The sequence below is a fragment of the Dysidea avara genome, chromosome 6 (assembly GCF_963678975.1).
Source record: "Dysidea avara chromosome 6, odDysAvar1.4, whole genome shotgun sequence".
NCBI lineage: Eukaryota > Metazoa > Porifera > Demospongiae > Dictyoceratida > Dysideidae > Dysidea > Dysidea avara.
Genome location: NC_089277.1, coordinates 30,195,887 through 30,219,864, shown reverse-complemented (window position 1 = coordinate 30,219,864; position 23,978 = coordinate 30,195,887). Strand labels below are relative to the sequence as shown.

General features: G+C 38.7%; 2 protein-coding genes across 2 annotated transcripts; one reads left to right on the top strand and one right to left on the bottom strand.

Annotated features, from left to right (window-relative positions):
* The first annotated feature begins 417 nt into the window (after positions 1 to 417).
* Positions 418 to 2,936, top strand: LOC136257862 (macrophage-expressed gene 1 protein-like). Its single transcript, XM_066051180.1, has one exon. It carries the CDS (start codon positions 501 to 503, stop codon positions 2,769 to 2,771), a length of 2,271 nt encoding a protein of 756 aa, XP_065907252.1. The 5' UTR covers positions 418 to 500; the 3' UTR covers positions 2,772 to 2,936.
* Positions 2,937 to 5,359: 2,423 nt separating this feature from the next.
* On the bottom strand, positions 5,360 to 20,965 carry LOC136257573 (cysteine and histidine-rich domain-containing protein 1-like). Its single transcript, XM_066050804.1, has 12 exons — positions 20,803 to 20,965; positions 17,321 to 17,370; positions 16,272 to 16,328; positions 15,297 to 15,377; positions 14,177 to 14,244; positions 13,051 to 13,172; positions 11,847 to 11,908; positions 11,416 to 11,480; positions 8,992 to 9,126; positions 8,518 to 8,614; positions 7,801 to 7,866; positions 5,360 to 5,705 (listed from the first exon to the last, which is right to left on the bottom strand). The coding sequence occupies exons 1-12, from the start codon at positions 20,879 to 20,881 to the stop codon at positions 5,484 to 5,486; spliced, it is 1,104 nt and encodes a 367-aa protein (XP_065906876.1). The 5' UTR covers positions 20,882 to 20,965; the 3' UTR covers positions 5,360 to 5,483.
* Between the last annotated feature and the right edge of the window lie 3,013 nt (positions 20,966 to 23,978).

The window sequence follows — 23,978 nt, the reverse complement described above, 5'->3', positions numbered from 1 at the left end:
TGCAGTGTTTAAAAATCACTGTCCTTGGTCACGTACACTTAAGCGCCTGTAATATTAATAATAGTCCTCATAAACTGGGGTTCCAGTTTTCCATGCGGGCGGGTGACCAGAAACTAAGGTTTGACTTGGTGTGGCCTAATTACAAACTGGAGTGGCCTTATATACTACCAAGTATGCCCACTTCAGAATACTGTTCATCACCTCCATTGACTTTCTGCGTGTCGGCTGGCAAATCAAATCACGTGTACGCATGCGCACGTAATAATAATCTTATTTTCGCGGTGTGCTTCTCGTTGCACAGAATTTGCCGAGTGGGAAAGCCCATATATAGAGTTAATCACTCAGTGACCAACTAGGGGATTTTCGATGTTATTTCCCTGTACGTCATGTGGTAATAAGCAAACTTATTTATTATTATTTTATTATTATCAAGTATTTCTAAACAAGCATTGTACCTTCAATCTGCAGTTTGTCAGAGGTTCTGTTCGCTCTGCAAGCTGATGGCATCGATACGTGTATTACTGGGTGTCTTGTCATTCTCATCAGCTGTGCTGGTGCAGGGTGGCACCGTGAGCAAACCTGATTCTTGTGAAGCTAGATTAAGCAGCGACGAGCAGTCATGGAACTGGATGGAAGTGTTACCTGGAATTGGCTGGGACAACCTTCGCAACAAGGACATGGGTTTGGTATTTGAATATGAGTACACACAGTGTCAAGTAACAAATGATAGGAAGTTTCTACTCCCTGATGGAGTTTTTGCTATCCCCGTGCAACAAAGTGACGTACAAACGTATTCTGAATTGATCACACATTGGGTGAACCACAGCAGCTTGACATCAAGCTCCATTAACGTTGAAGGACATACCTTCTTTGCTTCACTTGGTGGAAAGTTCTCAAAAGAATACACACAGGTGAAGGAGACCATGTACAACCAGAAGTCAATCATTGCTCGCGTTCAGATCAGGCACAAACTGTATGTTATACGCCTGCAATCAGGCACCAAATTGAACTCAATGTTTAAAAAGAGACTGTTAGATATTGCTTCCCATATTATCAACAACAATCCTGATATTGCTCGGTACCTATCAGAGCTGCTAATTCGTGACTATGGCACCCATTACTTATCAGCAGTGCATGCTGGAGCTATTCTGGTGCAAGAAGATTACCTAAATTCTGAGCTTGCAAAAGAATCTGAAGATACCATGCATAAAATAACAGCATCTGCTAGTGCTAATTTCTTTGGAAAGATTGGCTTTAGTGCATCATATATTCATGTGACTGATACAAATTTCTCAGAACTATACTTGAATAATCGGACTTATTCTCATGTTCAGACATATGGTGGTCCACCATATAGGGTGAATTTTACTATCAATGACTGGGAAGATGGATTAGCTGATACTCTTGTAGCTATAGACAGGGAAGGAGTTCCTCTCCATTTTGCCATCATTCCTGAAGTCCTTACTGAACTTCCACCAACACAGACACTAGAGTTAGCTCACTATGTTGAAAAAGCCATCTATTCTTACTACAAACACAATACTGTAAAGGGATGCACTAATCCAGATGCTTTGAACTTTAATTTTGCAGCTAACGTTGATGATAAATCTTGCCATGCTCCTGCTGATAACTTCACATTTGGAGGTGTCTATCAAACCTGTGATCACACACCTGTTGATAAAAATGATATAATATGTCCACACCTTGTGCAAAAGAATCCTCTGACTGGTGATTATTCCTGCCCACTTGGTTATGAGTCTGTCTTACTACATACTGGAACAAAGAGTGGTTCTTACTCTACCCCACATTGTGAGGACAAATGCCATCATTTTATCGTGAAGTATAATTGCCATTCTGAATGCTACAATGTCAATAATCCTGTTACAGGTAATTATAATCTCTATTGGTGTGTAGCTACTGGACTAATTCACAAAAATTCAGGCTACATGTTTGGAGGCTTGTATAGTTCAACTGCAATTAACCCATTAACCCAAACTGCTTCATGCCCTAACTACTTCTATCCTTTAAGGTTTGGAGAAGATACGCATGTTTGTGTAAGTGATGATTATGAACTTGGTTATGCTTTATCTGTTCCATTTGCTGGATTTGATAGTTGCATGGCAGGAAATCCACTAGCTACCAAATCCTCTAGCGGTGGTTTAAGAATGCGATTTGGTCTACTGGAGGTTGACCCTAACACTTGGCCCCACCAATGCCCCACTGGATACACACAACATTTGGCTAGTATGGAACAATCCTGTGAAATCAATTACTGTGTGAAGGCTGGAACACTTGGTGAGAAAGGTCTTCCTCCCATCAAATTGCCACCATATCGCAAGTACCCTAACACCAACCAAGATGCATACAATGTGGTCTCCATAATGTCATCAACTGGAGATCTATGGAAGAAAAATAATTCTACCAATGAATGGCGAATTGCAAAAACAGCAGAAATGGAAGATATATATGTACCAATGAGCAACACAAGCCAATCATCACAGATTATTAATGCCAGTATACTAACCAGTGCTACTCCAATTCAAAGTAAAGATAATAATGTTGATGATAGCTCCAACTCCCCTACTACAGTTGCTTTGATCATCAGCTCCACTGCATTATTAGGTCTGGTCATTGTGGTGGCCGTGTACGGACTGTACCGGTGTAAAGGTGGAAAAAAGACTCGCAAGCATGTTGGCAGCTATGAAAACCTTGACCAAACTGCTGCTGCTTCAACTGTCAATGTTCAGATGGAACCAACGGCAGATGTTTGACTTTTGCATTGAACATATACAAAGATGCTATTCTATTGAAAACACTATAATTTAATTTTGTGTGTATATGTACCCTATACACCATGCACTGTAGATTTTTATGTCACTTATCCAACACAATAATGCTTTTGAAAAAATCTGTACATGCGTCCTATTGTTTATTGACAGATAGCAGTTATTATGGTTCAGTGGTATTGTGTCACTCACTGTCACATGGTCTCTTATATACATGAGGGGATTATTATTATGGTTGATGGCCTGGTATGATCTGTGGTGGTCTGATTTCTAATTATGGTCATGACCAATAATTTTTTATAAGCTGACTTGCTGTCAGCCATGTGACTAACAATGTACACGCATGCACGCACACACACACACACACACAACTCATTACAGTATTTGGTTGGTGAAATATATAGGCAGGACCAGTCATAGGTGATGATCATTGTATTCAATCTCAATCTAAACATGCAATGCAGTAGCTTATTTGATTTACACTGATGATGTACGTAGCCATAAGCTGCCGGCAGTATTTGTGTCTTTAACACATAATTATGTCTATCGTGTAGCTAAGATCACTGCAGTATCCATGCCGCAATCCTACTTTTACTTGTATAATTCTTCCATTTATCATGTCCTTTAACTCCCTGTATCTAACAGCTCGTGTTATTGAGCAGTTCACACATTATGAAGACCTCTTGATGTACTATATCAACACACCGGAAGACTCACAATGTTATTTGTGAATAAGTAAATCTTGTGAATGTCAGCTCATATAATTATATCACTAATGACTTTGCACACCATTAAACAAAGGATAATAGATCAATGCCCTTTCAAAAGGGTCACTACTCCTCAAGTTAGTCAATGTCAGCTATGGTTTGTGCTTAAATTAGATCAGACTTTTGGAAGAAAATCTCAGTAGTAATAGTGATTCAAGTGAAGTATTTTTAGGCGTCGCTGTCTTAGTTCCCTTCTTCTTCTATGCGAATGAATACTATCAACAATTAAATCCAAAGTCAGGCTATAAGCAAATGAAATACTACTGTGTATAGGACAATTTATACAAATGACAACCATCTGGCATTACAGCAGGATGATTTAATAGCATTTATTGAGTGGTCAAACCACTAGCTGATGTCATTCAACCCATCTAGCTAAACATGTTCATTTAAAGATATCAAACAGACATTCAATTCCCTATCAGCTACCAAATAATACATTGGCCATCACCAAATTGAGCAGTCATCTCACGCAACATACCTTGGAGTAATAATATCAATGAACATTTGAACCAATCATGTTGATAGAGTAGTATAGTACAAGCAAATGCAACTATATTGGTTTTTTCAAAAGAAATCTCAACTCTTGTACAGTACTTCAAGAATTTTTACCTCAGTTACCATAGTACAGCCAATTTTGGATTACGCATGCACAGCTTGGAGAATATACACAAGTTATGTAAATAACTATTCCTATCAAGCAAGCGTTACTGAAATGTAACACAAGTTAAACCTCCCATCTTTATCTTTAGTAGCAGTACTATTAACGGCGGCCAGATGTTTTTTGACAAACTCTAAAGAGGACCATGAGGCCGAGTCAGCCTACTGTAGCTAGATCTCTATGCTCAGGAACTCTTTGCAGGAGCAATAACTTAACCTACCAAGACATTTATGCATAGCTGAATTATCATTGGATAAACTCAGAAATTGAACAGCAAAAAAGTTGCATTTAATTTCATTGTTTTAGGAATTAATATCCAAAAACCTCAGACAGTGCCAATGTCTGTGCAACACCAGAGTCAGTGCTCAACTGACACAGCAAAGTGCTAGTCTAACAATATTCAACAGTGAATTTCACTGATACAGACAGACACCATATATAATTTTTCATGATATTATACTGCTGTTTTTGTTAGTACAATGAAGTACATACGCACCTTCTTCCAAGTCTGCTTGCTATGTGTGACTGTTCTATTAGGATATTCACGGTATCTTGATCTTGCTTCATGCAAAAGCTGCTGTAAACAATTCACACCTCATATGGTAGAATTAAGCTCAGAATTATTTCCAGCCTACTTTGCCACAAAGTTTGCTAGCATAGGTGAAGAAATGTGTGCAAGTAGTTATCAATCAGAAACATTACACCAAAAGTCTGTCTGTACACACAATGAACAGAGACCACAAGACATAACACAGAAACATACCTCACATAGTGAGAGCTTCATATCATGTTGGCTTTCCCCTTGATCGTACACCAGTAATGACACCTGATCATCATAAAAAGCAGATACCATACCATTACATTGTAGTTCTCCACATGGCCTTATTACTCAGGTTTCACTTTTGAAATGTTTCACACAAATACATATCTACCATCATGCATGGTTCATTATGCAGGTAGCTGTATTATGATATCACAATGCAACTGACAGGGACTTGAACAGATGATGTGCTACAATGGCCTGCATTGGACACATAAACACATATCATATGCTATATAATCTAGTTGTGTCTTAGATATCCTAGATTGTTAGATGACACCATTGTGACTGTCAACATGTATGTACGTATAATTCTTTAACAGAATGTGTGAATTCATGCAGTAAATATGATAAATATACAACAATAGCACCTAACAAATTGTACAAATATCTAATTCATTATATTGAGCCAACCAGCATCAGCAAAATTTAAGCATACAACAATTTCACTAGTCTGTGTGAGTTGTCTCTTCTTTTGCTTGTGTATCATTAGCATTTCCTGTTGCCTCATCCTTTGAAGCATCGCCATCTTTAGTAGCAGTGGTATCATCAGTAACCGGCTTTTTCTTGACAAACTCTAAAGAGGACCATGAGGCTGGGTCAGCCTTCCTTAGTTTGATCTCTGCCTTTGTGCTCAATAATTCCATAGAACTCCTTGCTGGAGCAATAACCTGACATGTAATACATATACAAATAACTGCATTAAAATCTTCATTGGATAAACTAAAAATTTGAACAGTAAAAAAAAAGTTGTTTTTAATTTGAAGGTCCCACTATATAAAAGTGACCCCTCCCCCCCCCCCCCCCCAAAAAAAAAAATTAAGGGTGCCTGTCAAAACACTGTCACTAAAAATCATCATAGAAACATTCTCTGAAGTGAGACCACAATTGAAAGGCTGAAAGATAAACAATACATCATACCGTATAGAGGGAAACTTTGGCGAATAGCAAGCTAAATTGCATTTGGTGAAATAAACTTTGGCGAATTCAAGCTCAATATATAGCTATACAGATGCTATTCTCAGGCTCTACGAGTAATTGGCGTGTTAAACTTTGGCGAACTTGTAGCGGATCGCCAAATTTGCCAAAATTCCCCCCCACCAAAGTTTTCCTCTATACGGTACTAGTATAACCATTCTACTCCACAATAACAAACTTGCATGTGACATGTGCTTTTTAGTGTACCGATGAGTCTGTGCCTTGCCTTTACCTTTTTTCTCCAATCTTAGTAACTAGTTGTCACCTTTCTTCATGTATTGACACATTCCTTGCAGCTGCATACGTTAACTTATATAGGTATTCTGGACTACAGAGAGGTTTCATCACAGAAAACAAGGCATATCCTGTATTGATCAATCACTCAAGATACCTCTACCGGAGAGAGATTAAGATACTCTAATAAAACAGTCACCCTAATACAACAACCATGTACAATACAGTTGCACATGTGTAGAAGTTACACTATATGCTATACCACACAGCAGGTTTTTAGACTACATTTTCATGAACAGTGGCTAGCCGCAGTAATTAAATTTGTACTTATTTATCTCACGTGTTTTCGTGTCTTCTTGCCCTGAAACTCAACGTATTAATGTTCCACCATGAAATGAGAGCAAACTGTATATCCTTGAGAGAGAGTGCAGTAAGTGTCCCACTACTGTTGAGTCGCACGTTTCCTACTTTCTTACAATGCAAATGAGTTACAGGAGCCCAAAAATGTCTATAAAAACATGATAGCCATGTATACAAGTGTTCCCACTCCTCTTCCAACGTGTATCTAGTAATTGGAATGACAATTTCAGTGGATTATATTTTGCGGAGAGCTGCATTCATTGAACTTTGTGTAGCACTTTAAGATTCATGATAAATTATAGACAAAAATTTGCTATATGGTAGCAAATTTGAAGATCATTAATTAAAAATGAAGCAGGGATCTATGCAATACAAGTAGGGATTACCTCACCGAGGTATGCTATAATACCATCATCCCCATATGTATCTTTAGTTTTAAACTAATAATTTTTAACCCTTAAACCTGCAGAGAATTTTTGGAAACACGTGTCTACACAATATGGGCACACATGGCAACACTAGGTGGGATAACTTAATTCTTATAGCCTACAAATACACATGGATTAAAAGTGTGTTCACTGGGCTACTTGGAGAAGGTTAAATGAATACTGTAACTACAGTGCCTTCCTTGTTATGAAACAATGAACAACAACGAGTCTTGTCTCCATGTTTCAAAATTCTGCCACGTGTTTAATTTTGATTGTGGGTTTATCCATGTGAGTAATATATGGCCTGATAGAAAATTTCACGACGAATCGATTGCAAGGTGATAGGAGCAACTAACATTGAGTTATCGACCATTTTATAAAAGTATGTAAAGGGTTTGCATGTTTCCTTACCAAAAAGTTATTTTATGGCTAGTTTTTACTTAACCATTTAGCGTTAGGGTAAAACGCTAGGTATCATTTTAATTCTTGTTACATCACAAGTAGAATGACGTAAATTGCGTAGCCATAGGATGGACACTTCAAAAGTTAGTGCTTTGAGCAAGGCATGTGCATTTATTAAGTTTAAATCCAGTTTTCTGGATTATGCGGGTTTAAGGGTTAAAACACACTAGTCCAGGTTTTAGGCTACACATGGCAATACTAATCACCAAGCCTCTATAAGTACATACATACAGTACACAATGAACAGAAACCACAATAATTCACCAAGAGACATAATGTTAGTGACACTAACACAATAACATACCCCATATAATGATAGCTTCATGTCATGTTGACTTTCTCCTTGATTGTACACCAGTGATAATGATACCTGATCACATAAAATGGATATCACCACATAAACACAACTACTTCAAGTATAGTGGAAACGCTCTATATAATGGACACTTTTGGGCTCAAATTTTTACGCCTACATTTGCTACATTACCTGGTTCCTCTTTCAGAGATACTGTGTTTAGACTATGGCACGCATAGTACGCTTCAAAGTTTAGTCATTAATGAGGTATTTAAAATCCAATAGATACCCGCGGGTAGGTATCTAAACTGGTTAGATACCAGTGACAAAAGTTTTGTCACGTGTGTCACATGTTTAGCTGGATTCCAGTCACAACAGCCATCAGTAATCATCGCTACAGTGTAAACAAAGCATCGCTGGATAATAAAGATGATTGTATTCATCCAGGAAGCCTACCAGTGAGTTATTTTAGTACTTATTCGATCAGGAAGCTACCATTACTGGCAGTGACCAGAACCATACGAGCCATAGTCTAAATCGGTTATTGCCCAAATCCATGGTATCTCGCTATTTTAGAGACCTTCATAATGGCACATTATCACCTTGGGCTTTGCCCTTGGTGCTATTACTCAGGTCTCTAAACTAGCGAAGATACCTGGATTTGTGCAATAACCTATACATAACCAGATCTGTTGGGACCAATACCTTAGTATAAACTGAACTCACGTTAGTTGGATTGGCTTCAATCGAACACTTCTCAGGTAAACATCCTTTAGCATATACTGAAATGATAACTGAGTTACCAGTTTGATGCCAGTCATATCTGTAATAATTGCATGGCATAACTTGACATTTTTGTGGTACTGTATACCTGAGAGGCCATTACATCTTCATATCTCACTAAAAGAGCCATATACTAGGGGAGAAAATATTTGTGACCTCATCAATGAGGTAGTTTTACCAATGAGGTCATCAAGTACACCTTAGCTATGCTTGGGACTCACTTGACATGGTCACTATAATGAGGTGGTCTTATTAATGAGGTCATGAAGTACACCTTAGCTATGTATGTTTGGGACCTACTTGATTGACATGGTCACTACAATGAGGTGGTTTTATTAACAAGGTGGCTGTTACATTGTAGGTGAGATCCACCCTCGTGTATACAAATTATAGGATGCAATAGGAGGGGCTATTTACCTGCAAAGCTGAGTGGCTGCAGTCTCCTCTCCCGTTGGCTTCCAAACATGTTCACCAGTAGTACAACCTGGGTGCTTTAGGAATTCAGTGAACTCTGTGAATTTTTTACGCTGACAACATGACCAGAACTTACACCTGCAACAGCAGAAAATTACATATGTATAACACACACATACACACATGCATTAGTATGCATGCACACACATGTACGACTATAGTGTCTAGCTCAAATGACTGTGGGCATACATTACTCATAATAGCAATGATATACCAAGAGTTAATAATAAGAGATGAGAGTGTCTAACACATTTAGTGGACCATATTTCATCACATTCCTTGCCGGAATGACACAAGCAGTCTTCAATATCTTGTTAACCGACGATGACATCTTAGAAGAAACCGAAACTTTGAACCTCATCATAATCTTGTAATAGATGATTGCGCAGAAGTTAAATGGCTCCCTTTCCGCGTAACGTACAGACTGGCTAGTATATTTTTGCATTTAACCACAAAGACCATCCCAGACAAGATGGCGTGCATTCAACTCAATGTTCAAGTTCGCCACAAAGAGCGTTGCTCTGTTGTGTAAAGAACTGTGGCTGTTAACCTCGAAGATAACTCTGGGGGAGCGCGTCTGAGAAACCAATAACACTGAACCGAAGGCAGAGTATCGCTTGGAATTTTCACTACGTCGCCATGTTACCCTACCTTTGAGCATTATTCAATTGAAGGAGCACTGTTCCCTGTACATACCAGCTCAGTCTTTAGTTCAGTCTTCGAATATTTTCAAGGATTCATCACAGTGCGGCTAAACTAATTGCGGTAACGAAACGAACAAATACTAGAAGCCTATACATTACACAGAAAAGAAGCTGTTCAACTTCTGCGCAATCATCTATTACAGGGCTATACTGCGTTAGACACTCTCCTCTCTTATTATTAACTCTTGATAATACTGTATCTGTGAGCCACTATGGGGTCTTGATGGAACCTGGGAATGGCTGGATGTGGATGTATGGTTGTGCAATGTTGGAACTTGGGATAAAGACCTGTGCTTTAAAAGTTTATCTCCTTTTAACCAGTTTTAAAACTTGTCCTAATTCATTCATCTGGCAGTACACATTTCTCTTCCTTACAAAACAAAACTCACCCTGCTGGCTGGGTGAGCTGCTGGGGCACAGTATGGATCTCCTACATATTCCCGGCTTATACTATCACACACATGTTATAAATGACACGAATACTGTTGGGACTACAAAGCGGAACAAAGATTTTCGAACTCTCTATGAGCAGGCGAATAAAATGATGTATAGCTTTAATCAATTTGAATCTTCCTTTTCTGACAATAAAAACGCACTTTTTTAAAAATGTAGCATGCATAATTTTACGATTTTAATTTTTTTTTTGTTCCAATGCATGTTTGGGTGAACAAGTCAGATTTTTGCTGAGACGGTCACATAATTATGACGATGAACAAGTAGTCTAAAATTTTTGAAAGTCATAAAATTCACCTGGACCATCTTTCCTGCAACACCACCTCTGGGTTCGGTGATTAACAATAAGTCTTTGAGAGTTGTTTCATGAGAAGGCCTGCTTTCTAAGGTGTTTTTGGGTGACTGCTCTATTAGGGATTTGTGGAAATTTCACTGTGATCAACCTACTAATGTGGTTGATAATAAAAGTGGTGGCCTACAATGATGTTAATGCTAATCAATTCCATTATTAAAAGTGTAACATCACTGCAGCCATTTCATGGCTACTACTTTTGATTTTCACAACCTTTTAACAATGAAGGCTGCAGCATCCTTTATCACAACTTAGCGATTATGGTATAGTAGTATTCACTTACAAATAAACAGTACACACACACGCGCGCGCGTACACACATGATTTGGACTAGGGCTGGGCAAAATTGAAACTTATACAGTAGTGGGTATTAGATATTTTGTATATTTTTGAAGAAGAATATTTTTCCATGACTTTTGTCGTTGATGTTCTGTTTGTAAAAACTTTACTCTTGAATTGTTGTTAGCTAGTAAAATCAGTAAACCATTGTAGCTATTCCTTGTATTAGCAACCATTCGTTTGTGCGCAAACAAAATCTCTTGAAAATAGTCCAATGTATCGTGGAAAATGTTAGTGTTACCAAATACCATGATATTTTCAGATGGTTGACAAAGTATCACTTTAAACAATACCTGACTGTTATATTAGAGTGTTTGACTGCTCTGTTAGACTACAATGTTTTAATGGCATCACGTCATATACACTACAAGAATATATGTAACAGCAGCTGTTGAATAAATTATTTGTTACCAAATAACATAGTTCTTGTTTCACTGAAATTTGGACAATGCATTACACCATAGATTATTAAGTTTTAAGATAATTCCCAGCCTTAGTTTGTGTTATACCTAAACATACCCTTCATGAAAGATTGGAACTCCAGCGTGGTGTTTACAAGCTGGGAGGTCACCACCAGTGTAAGTCTGAGGGATACATTTTATAAAGACATCAGAGTAACATTTGATAAACTATGCAACAGGTGAGAAATAATGTCATTGTATAATAATGTCACAAACCCCCCCAGTATGTATGACTTGAGTACATTACACAAAGCGATCTGTTGAAAATTTTGTAATGTTTGTATGTGTGTGTTTGTGTTGTGTGTAGGTGCGTGTGGGTGAGTGCATGTGTGTGTGTTTGTGTTGTGTGTAGGTGCGTGCGTGTGCATGTGTTATGTGTAGGTGTGTGCATGCGTGCGTGCGTGTGTGCGTGTGTATGCGTGTGTGAGTGCGTGTACACAGTACGCACATGTATGCATGTATACAATACACACACATGCTGCTACTTACCACAGAACAACCTTTATTTCTACACGCTGTTCCTATTTTGATAGTGTCCTCTGAGGTTTCCGCTGTGTAATGCACAATCATCAATGTGCAAGTAAAAATGTGACTGTCTCGGCAAAAATCCATCTAGTTCACACAAGTATGCGTATTGAGAAAAACGAAATTTTAAAAATTGGTGAAATTACATGTGTAACAAAAAAATGTTATGCAAGTTTTAACCAAGCGATTGCTCAGGAAAGGAAGCGTTAAATCGATTAAACTTATATACCATCTTATTCACCTACTCATGGGGAGTTTGAAAATCTTTGTTTCATTTCTATAGTCCCAATGGTTTGCGTGTCACATGCATTTGTTTACAATGTGGTAGAAGTAAACAAAATGGTTGCCATTTCTTCAATAAAACCGTGCTCATACACCTATGCGCAAGTGACTGCAGGGCTAAAACTATACCTTGGTTGATCTACCAATCCATGGTGAACACTGTAAGCCAAATACCAACTTTGTAGACTAATCCAAACGGAAGTTATGGCTGCTAATGTAAACATCTGTAGTATATTTTTAGTATAGTCACTGTACAAATTAATTTCCTTGCTCCTCCTACTTTCTATCACTGTGATTCCAAAACTACTCTCATAATCGACTGAAATTTTGGTGAACCATTCCTTGGACTATGCAGATAATGCTGAAAAATAAAAAGAATTTGGAAGTTGTGCGAACTAGATGGGTTTTCACTGAGATGGTCACAAATATTGTTAAGTTATAAGCATGCATGTAGTCACACTAAACAGACAGGCTATTAAAACATTCACATGCATGCATGTACGTATGCAGCACGCACACACAATTTGTATACAATTTGCACACAAGCATGCACGCACTACTACTACACACACTACTACACGTAAACACAAAGTGTAAGCAAAGTCTTCAGACACTGCTAGCACGATCACGCCTACCCAGTGAACCAGCACTGGATGTGCTTCTTGGGTGCTATGAGTTAGCACAGGAACATCCTTCTGGGGAAGGAATAATAACCCGCAGACTGTACCATGTCTAGGTGGGCCTCTGAACTGAAGTCCCACCTGAGTCTTCACTGTAGTGACCATACACGCATGCACGCACGCACACACACATGCACACACGCATTGTACACACACAAACACATGCACACACGCATTGTACACACACAAACAACAACAATACACACCTTCTTGTGGTGCTTCTGTAGCTTTCGATTTTTGCTCATCTCTTTCTTTTTGCTGCCTTGCCAGCGAAGTCTTTAGGCTACCTGCCACTATGACTTTAAGCTTTGAGTATGGAGCATCATCTCTGTAACCATATACAACAGTGATACCAGCAACAATATGAATTACTGATCACTCTGTTATGGTGACTATAACGGAGTCGTCTTATTACAAATTTTTGCAATTGGATTCATCACCTTTGCAATTGGACTTCATCCCATTTGTAGTGGAGTTCGTCGCTTTTGCGGTAGAATTCGTCCTGTTTGCAAATTGAATTTGTCGCTTTTGCAATTGAATTCGTCGTGTTTACACAAGAATTTGTCATAATTATATTGACTGCAATAAACCAGCCGCTCATCACAAGATGGATCATTTTCGCCATGTAGAATATCACTTGAAACACTAGAGGGTAATTATACACGAAACCATTCAAGTTGATTAGCTTGTTGGTGAGTGGTCACACCCATCACCAATGGCACAGCACAACTGTGAATGTTGCTGAAGAGAAGACTTACTACCTTATAAATAGTTGTTTACAACAGCTGTACTTCAACAAGATCATGGAGTAGCTGTTACATCTTGGTTTTGTGTTTACTGCAGCTACCAATCTTGTTACAGATGAATTCTTGTGCAAACGGGAGGAATTCAATTGCAAACGGTACAAATTCTACTGCAAAAGTGACGAACTCTATTGCAAACGGGACGAAGTCAATCGCAAAGGTAATAAATTCCATGACGAATTCCAATTGCAAAAACCTGTAATGAGGTCATAAAGTACACCTTAGCTGTGTTTGGGACCGATTTCATGTATAATATTTTACTATATCACATATGCAATTAAAAGCATATATTCTCATTATCAAGTCCATTCCATACATACTGTGGTGTGGTATATTTCAGAACATTACATCCACCCAGTAAAAACTTGCTCTATTCAGGTCACTGTATAATAAAATCATCCATATATTGCAACGATCTCAAGCAGGTACAAAGTGACCGGCCATATTATTATACACTCATAATTGCAACCTATTGTAAAGGTAATACATTGTATTGTAGATGTAGTCTTATCTGCTACATGACACTTACGGTGGTCGTTCAACTGGTGCAGGAGGTTTAATAGGCTTTGGTGTCTTTGGCTTGCCCACAGTTATTACCTACATGGATGAATAACAACAAAACCATAACATGTACGTACATACATACACACATACATGCATACTGCACATTACATACATACGTACATACATGGTGGTACATGTACTGTACATGTGATACGGTGAAAACTAACAGTTTAACAGACATTCAGGTAAGAGAATTTGTTCCATAGTAACCCAGTTACTTTAGAGAGCTCCACTCAACTACTCTAATAGATCACACACACACACACGCACACACAAACTGCAGGGATGGGCAATTATTCAGTTATCGTGATAATCATAATTATTTTGTTGACAATAGTCGACATCGTCTAATTTTCATCAACTAGTGATAATCGAAATTGGAAATTACTGTATCGTGCAATATCAAAGAATTTTAATCATTTATATTAAATATTTTGTGAATGTTTAAGTGTTTTTTGGTATGGTGGACAAGCAGGCAATAAATTCATGATAATTGTGATAATGGCTCATGACAATAATCATATACCAGAAATGTCAATACTGCCCATCCCCAACACGCTGCATTTAAGACACTGTGAGAGCCATATGGATCAGGAGGAGCTAGTCTGGCAGCCCTAGTAAGTCTCCAACTTAATGCAGAATGTACCTACCTTGGAGCTTATTGATTAGTTTACCTTTTATAGGGAATATATGGAGCCAGATCTGTTGGGACCAAAATATTATTACACAGCTCGAGGTGATCTATTGTGTCCTTGATTCAGGGAGTTGTTAAGAGAGGTACGATCATAGAACTGATGAAATACTCTAATAAAACAGTCATTTCACTGTAATTGAGGATCCAGGTCCTAACATACTGTACACACAATACTAACTATTCACCACACTTAACAGACAGGTACATACTTAACAGCAGAAACTCCCAGTGAGATGAAATTCAACACATTTTGGAAGCATGTACATACATCAGGTATACTCAGTATTAAATAATTGTATAGTTTACTTGCTAGTCAAGATTAACCTACCTGATATGTGGTAAGAACTAATCAACACAAACTAACAAACTGTACAAATATCACATGACCAACCTCATCAGTACCCAGTGGCTTTTCCACCTTCTTCTCTGGCTCTGGAGGCTTCACACCATTGTGTCTACCAGTTGTGCATCCCTGTGGGAAGACATAACTCAGCGGTTATCTCTTTTTGGTACAGACCACCTCATTGTAGTGACCATGTCAAGTAGGTCCCAAACATAGCTCAGGTGTACTTCATATCCTCATTAATAAGACCACCTCGTTATAGTAACCATGTCAAACACTGTTGAGTCTGGCTGTTAAGTACATCTCTTCACAAAAACTAATACATTTCATGATTTGTCAAGTGAATAAAACTCTTGTCATGAATATTATCGATTCATTCTCTTGGGTTGGTGTGATTTGCAGTCAACAGGTGTATCAACCATGAATAAGTAAATGATATATTAAAGTGTACACTTAACAACCAGACTCTACGGGTACAGTATGTCGAAGGTGTACTTCTCAACCATGACCTCATTATTGCAACTCTTAATAAGGATTGGAAATAGTGCCATGCACCAGAAATAGCTGTGTTTCACTGTGAATGTGGTTTGTACAATTTGTATAGCATACTAATTTTATTGGCCCTTGATGGAGCTTTTAACTGCACAATATGACAAGTTCCTTCTGTGGCCGTGGGCTAGGAAAGGCCACTCAGTAGCTTCCAACAAATGAGCTTGTATTGATCAACCTCAAGAGAAATTTTATATTATGCAAAACATACTACAGTAAGAAGAAATCAGTAGATCACAAAGATAAGGTGTACTTAATTCATAACCTTCCTAAAAGCCTTCTCTGCTGCTGATGAATAGTTGTGCAAACCACAAAGTGGCAATTACAAAAATATATTTTACATGTATGGATTGTTAAGTTTTGTAGCAAGCCAAACATTCATTTTGTATGGCCGCATGTGTCACCACACACACATATGTTGACACATGCATATTTTAAACCATTCTGATATCTGAACATGAAATTACAACTTACAGGAAAGTTTAAAAATTCAGTGAAATCCGTACTCCTTTTCTTACAGCATGACCAGCCCTGCAGATAGACAAAACGCAGTAACATAGCCATGAACAATACACACGTCAATAATACAGCCATCAACAATACACACATCAGGACCACTTCATATAAGGATATGTTTGCATGTACTAATTACATATGTATTAGTGTACTGTGAGTTTTAGATCATAAACTAATCAGTATGTGGCCTGTACAAGTTGCACAAGATCAGTATGATGTACATTACATACATACATACATACATACATACATACATATTATATAACATATATACATACATACATATGTACGTTAGTGCTGTGAACCTGCAGAGTTTACTAAAACCGGTTATTGGAAGGTGAATAATTGGATACTGACCAGTTATTGTCTGATTGTAAATTAGCAGACATTATGGCACTAAACATGCCTTTTGGAGCCTTAGGGTGGTACCAAAGTGACCATCAACATCCTGCCTTACAATAACAGCTATTACAAGTACATATTTACACATGCTTTCAGGTTATGTTGCGATGTTAACACTTGTCAGCAGGAGTAATTTATGGTTTACCAAGTGGGTGGGCAAAACTGGTTAAAAGGCTTCTTAGCCAATAATTGGCTTGACCTAGACAATACCGGTTAATAACTGGTTTTTCCATACCGGTTCACAACATACGTACATACATACAATGTACATACATACAATGTACATATATACTGCACCTAAGCATGTTATGGTGGCTAGTTTAATTTGTTGGGGCATTAGATGGTGCTCACTGTCATTACCGATGGCAAACCACTGAGATGTGTACTGTGTATACACAGGAGATTCATTTCCAAAGATAAATGTTTGGGATTATTATTAGTAGGCAAGGCACCACAGAAAAGAACATTCAATGTTACAAGCCATGGGAAAAATATTTATTCACATACGCATGAGATTTACTACACCTGTAGTACAACATGGTAACCAGATAAATAGCAAAAAAAAGTGGAGGACTACAAAACTGCTGGAACACACTGTAGCATACCTTCATGGCATCATGAAAAACTGGTTCTCCAGGATGATAATGACACACATCTATTGAACAAAAACCAAACAATAAGCACATACATGACCCACTGAGCAAATGCTCGACTTGTTTGCATAATTTTGTGATTGACATAAAACACACGTTGGATGAAGTGGACTCTCAGCAACAAAAGAACACTACAGTAACTTGGTTGGAGTGTTACTATTCAGTGGACTGGACTAATGGACTGACATATTTTTGGTTTTTGCACATTCTATAGTTGAATTTACGGAGTCTTGCTAGTAAGCACCCTTAGGGCACCTGCAGCTCACTTCTAAATGCTGAAGATGAACAGTGAAATGTGTGAAAGTTGAATTTCACTACCGTTCATTATACGGCACTTATTCCTTCCCTGGTATGTAGTAATGCTGCATAGACAATATCCTTCAAGATATCCTTAGAGCAAGCTAGAGGAGCAAGATAGTCTCGCTATCAGACTTCTGTTTCAGTACAGGGGCTTCCCTTACAAAAGCTTTATATTGCTGCAGGCCTAATACAGGCATGTATGTGCTGCTAAAAACTGCCTGGTACAGGCAGTAAGATGGTTACAGGCCTGCTAAAGCTGTTATTCTAATATGATTACAGGCCTGTATGGACCACCTAAATGTGCCACAAGCCTGTTACACATTTAATAAAATAGGCTACTAGCCTGTAACAGTCCTTTTTTCTCATGAACAAAAATGTCAGTCCTGTGTGACTATCCAATATCATGAATCTCTTATAATAAGTAATATAATTGTATGTTAGCAGGCCTGTAACATGTGTGTATTGTAAACTGGTAATGAGTCTGTGAAGTGTTCAAGAGCTGTTATTGACTATCGTGATGCTTTGATGCCTACATTATCACCATCATTGCATAGATCGGTTGTGTTGTCTTCTGAAAAGGGTTCCTCAGGTTGGTTGACTGCTCTACCTATTTTAGACCATGGCTTTTGCTTGCACAAGGGTGCTTTTCGTGACTCCTTATGTTTAAGATATGGATGGCGACCACCGCTGCTGCCTTCCAGTTGTGTGTGCGGAAAACAGTTTTCGGTTGAACATGCTTTCAGCTGTCCGTGTGGCGGCCTCCCAACTATCCGTCATAATGAGCTTCGGGATATTACTGCTGGATTGCTGACCGAACTGTGTCATGGTGTTGAAGTTGAACCATCCCTGCAACCACTTTCGGGGGAATCATTTTGGTTGCGATCGGCCAATACTGAAGATGGGGCACATCTTGATGTTGTTGCTAATGGCTTCTGGGAACGCGGGCAGAATGCTTATTTTGATGTTAAAGTCTTCAATCCTTTTGCTCCTACGCACTGTTCAATTTCTTTATCACAGTGCTACAGGCATGCGGAGCTAGAGAAGAAGAGAAAATATGAGGAGAGAATCCGGGAAGTTGAGCATGGGTCATTTTCGCCATTGATTTTTTCATGTACTGGAGGTATGGGACCTTTGGCCACCGTTGTTTACAAACGAATTGCAACACTACTCGCTGAGAAGCATGGACAATCATATAGCAAAACATTGTACTGGTTACGATGTAGGCTGGGATTTTCATTGCTCCGTTCAGCTGTTCAATGTTTAAGAGGTTCAAGGTCCTCTTACCACCGCTGTGGATCGGGCGAGACAGCTGTCATTGACCTTGCTTATGCAGAAGGCAGGCTGGACTCAGCTTCACCTGACTAACTTTATATTTGTTTCATGTGCTTGTAAATATGCGTCCTTTATTTTATGCACAAAATATATCAATTTCATGTCTTTAAAAAAAAAGTGTTTAAACACATGCCTCAAGAGCTGTGGCAGGCACGTGGAAAATGGGTTCAGGACTGATACAGGCCTGTAGCATCTCAATCCCACAATGAAACATAACACTTGTCCATAACGTTATAAATACAAAATGAAACCCTTATTAAATAGGAAGCTGGTGTAGTGCGTGAGTCAGCATGATGTATGTATTAACTGCTATGTACTGTACAGAGATATTGGAAACATGCTAAGTGGGCCATTAGTGACACCATAATACAGTAACCAGTGGTAACAGTAGTCACTATAGCAACCAGAGTACATGTATATACCAGTCCTGTAAGAAATTGTTTTGCAGGATGGATTTATCATACATCTAACAATGCAGTCATGTTACATGCCTGACAAATACTATAATATTATTGTGACAGTATGTGATTAGCCTTGCTGCAGGCCTGTCTGACAATACTGTCACAGGCTTACTTCACTCCTAAATATTAGCAGGTAGGCTATTCACAAGCCTGTGACTGGCATGTTATCTTAATATAAGTACCTCTACTTTACAGGCCTGTGCCAGGCCATTTACAGGACAGTAATGTTTTATGGTAAGGGTTACCAATTACGGATTATAAGCGCCCATGCTGAAAAGTCTTTAATTGGTAAACCCTGCACTGCACTAGAGGTATGGTCACACAAGACTAGCTTATGCTCTAAGGATATCTTGAAGGATACTGTCTACTGGCAAGTTGATTTCTCACTAAATATTGCCGTCACATTCTCTGCACTGTCTGCAGCATAACTACACACCAGGACAAGGAATAAGTGCTGTATAGTGGCATAATGAACAGTAGCAAAATTATTAAGAGACAGTTTTTGGATATTCCATTGTTTGTTTTCAGGTACCCTAAGGGTGCTTACTAGTAAGACTCTATAAATCCAACTATAAATCCTTTTCAGGTAAGCTGCTGCCATAGCAATATCCGCCATTTTGGAGTACAACCCATTTTGAAACCGAGGGGAGGGCGTATGTTTAACCTGGTCAACCTTTGCTGTGGAATGCAGAAGAAGCTCTACTTCCTGGGTATTGTTTTACGCTTATAGAAAGCAACACTACCAGGGTTGCAAAACGGGTTGTACTCCAAGATGGCAGATGTTGCTATGGCAGCAGCTCACCTGAAAAGGGTCTATAGAATGTGCAAAAAACCACCAGTCCAGTCCACTGAATAGTAACACCCAATTTGGTTGTTCGATTCTGATTACAAGTTTGGAACGTCTGGCAGCATAATAAAGTATCAGGACACAAACAGTTTCACTAACCAAAGTAAACAAATTAATAAAAACCAAACTTCAGTGTACTGCATGCACCAAAGGAATTACTGTACCATAACCTGTCAGTACAAGTCATAGCTGTCAACTTTTAATCTCCTGACACGTGTAAATGACCATCTAGACATGAATGAACCTAACATGACACAGCAAGGGGTAGCCAGGTATATTTTTGTTGATCAAATATCTTGATCCCACGTTGCAATTGGTTCTACAGGACAGGATGAGAAACTAATAATTAACTTTGTGGCCTAACATGTGCTCAGAAGCTTTCTCGCCATAGCAACTATGATACTTTGGCTACCGCACATTAGACCACCAGAGAAGTTAGTTTCGGTTAGTATGTATGCTAATAAACGCGCACTAAATTAGTAACGGCATCTCACCATCAGCGTTGCTGTCCGGTTTGAATTTTTGACCGCATCCCTTGTTGTAACACTGTAGCAACACCTCCTCCTCCGCCATTTCTCCCTATTTCTTTACACTGTAGCTCCACAAACTTCGAGAACTTTCTTTTGTGGGCGCTTATGATAAACGCTTGCGCGGAAATAGAATGGAAGAAGGGAAAGAACCTAGGAAAGAACTCGGGAAAGAAAGCCTCAAAAACAGCAGAACTTTGCAAGAACCGACGCAACAAAAGTGTAAAGAATTGCCACTGTCTGACACGAGTGATCCACCAGCCTTATCATCAAATGATGAATCGGAGAAGAATCAACAGCAGGAAAGTAATGCAAGTGAAAAGACGACCTTAAGCCAGGAAGAAGCTCAAGATATGTTGCGACAGTTAACAAGCGTTTTCAGTAGCGCGTTGGAAGTAAAAGAGTCAACTCATTCACAAAAAGCGCACACACATGTACAGGAACGAAGACCAGCTGGAGAAGCTGCGCGGACAAGTTCCACCAGCAATCCCGGGCTAGAAGTAGCAGACTCTCATGAGAAAGCAAAACTTGACCAAGTTTTCAACATGTGGAAGGCCAGCAAAGATCCTAATTGCTCTCCTGCACTGCCACACATTGTAACGATTATGATGTATACATCAAGCTTATATTATCCCCTCAGGAGCCACTCCCTTGACTTCTGTTTGTTTAGGTGCCTCGAATACAGCCCTTCTGCACAAGGTAACTTTGAACTGTGGAAGAAAATATGTGACCTGATCTTGGAAAACCTACCTTTTTGGCACATTGGTCAATTTTCTGTTTTATAGCTTAAATAAGGTACTGGGTGCTTATCTTTCTTGTGTCAAAATTTCAACTTAATATCTTTAAGCATTCCTGAGATATGGCCAATTTTCTCTCCTATACATTACAAACTAACTTTTATGGTAATGTATTGAGTTCTGTGAGTGATTAAGGGTGACAAATGGTGACAAATCACTTTGTTTACCAATAATTCCGTTTTTACTATCTAGAATACTTTAAAAGACATTTCTGATAGTTTAATGAAGTATTCTTGGTACATTTATGCAATTAAATGCCATGTATTATTGTCTAAGACTAAGTTTTAGCCATTCCAGCACCTGAACAAATCACCTAATTTGTAAGTTAATTGTTGTCCCACGCATGTGAAATTACTACATGGTCAGATATAATCATCCATATCTCCTAAGAAAAAGAAGCTATGGGTGTGAAACTTCACAGCAAGAAGGTTTAATAGTTGCTTTATCCAAATGTGCAAAAAAAATTAATATTGAAAAAAATGTTGAAATTTTCAATTGAGTTTTCCCAAAAAGTTTGCTTGTGCCCAAAAGGTAGGTTTTCCAAGATCCGGTCACATATGTGATCTATTGCCACAGCAATGCACCATGACACGTGCTAGCTTGGAGATGAAGACAACTGTAGCTACTCATGCTAGTGGACCAAAGCTGGAATCAGCAAGCACTGCTGGTCCATTGTTTAATCTGTATTCTGCTTTAGTTAACCTCCAAATTGCTGACAAGGGAAGATTTGCAGATCGGAAAAGTTACCATAATAGAAGATGGTGGGATGAAAACTATAAACCTGCTTTGTTAGCTATTGAGGAAGCTGTAAAGGTGGTTGCTGAAGATGACTATTCTTTGCGTCGTCTACTCATGTATATTCATGGATATTGTCGAGCTCTTTCTTTGATGTTAGTTTCCCAGCGTAACGGACATTGTCAATTATGTGATGAATATACTGCACTTGCTGCTAGTCACATCGTACCACACTTTTTTCTTCGTAAAGTGCCAAAGCCGATGTGCTTCCATCATAGAAATCTCTGTGCCTTGCAGGATGATGTTAAGAAATATGCTTTGTGTGGTCTTAAAAGTAAAAAGCAACTGAACTGCGAGGCATTGTTTGGAGAATGGGAGATGAAGTTTTCTAAAGTATATGCTGATTTACAGTCCAAAGGGAGTGACCCATATGCATTTGAATACAAAGAGTGGCTTCCTTTGTTTGCATATTCCGTAGCCTGGAGGCTTCTCCTACTTGCTAATGCAAATGTTAAATCTGAGGACTACCAACATCCTGATTGGTACAATAATGTTAAAGTAGTTCTAGCAAGTTTTCTGGAGCACCCACTAGAAGGATATAAATACCCAGTTGACACATTGGAATTGCCGTGGATGTTCATGGTAAAATTCGAGGATATACCGGTACACCTTGGAGGGCCATTGATCAACCACACTGTCCACTTGGCTTGTGGTGGTCCCACTTTAGAACATGTTGGTAAAACAGATTTTCTTTTTGTACATCTTATGGAAATTCTTTTCTTGTTTCCTGTAACTGAAGAGCCAGCAGCCCCGGCAGTGTGGGAACCATTTCGTCTTGGTACTAGTGGTACAATGCATTCCATTTCTTATGCTGAGCTTCCCAATGAAATTAAATATTTCTTAAAGGAGACATATGATAGAGAAGTGGTAGCATCTTATGCTGGGACAAATCTTACAGTTAAGCCCAAGTCATCATCTTCTGTGCATGAAGCTGTCAAGAAATGGGTCAACAGGCCACCGTTTTGGATCCTTGCACCATGCATTGTTCAGTTCAACTTCTTGGAGCAACAGTTTACTGTTTATCCACCATTTTCTGTGTGCAATGAAGTTACTTTGCTTGGCTCGGATGAGGTCAGTTGTGCACTACAATTGTGTAAAGAAGGTGATAAGTTTATCCTGCTAATGGCATACACAGAAAAGCAAGAGCCATTCAGTACTGTGCTATTGGCACTTCTCCTTCCCATTCCTAATGAGAAGTGGTGTATAGCAACACTCCAGTTGTACCCTAGCAGACATCTAGCTGAATATGAAACTGTAAAAAAGGAAGTAGCTGAGTTTATGAGTACAGAATTTACTTTAGGATCACAGTTGGACAAAATTCTTGCCAGCTGGCAATCATTGAATGCCAGCAAAGTGTAAGTAACGCTTTATATTATAGTTAGTAGTTTAGCTACAGACAACACTGATTAGCATTAGCTGAAGAGACAGCAGCTTGAAACAACATTATGGTATTACATGAATCCGTTTTTTTTCTTCCTTTTTTTTTAAACTGAAGTGTTTTGTACATGATGGCTTTCTTATAAAGTATGTAGCTTTAATTTTGTATGGACT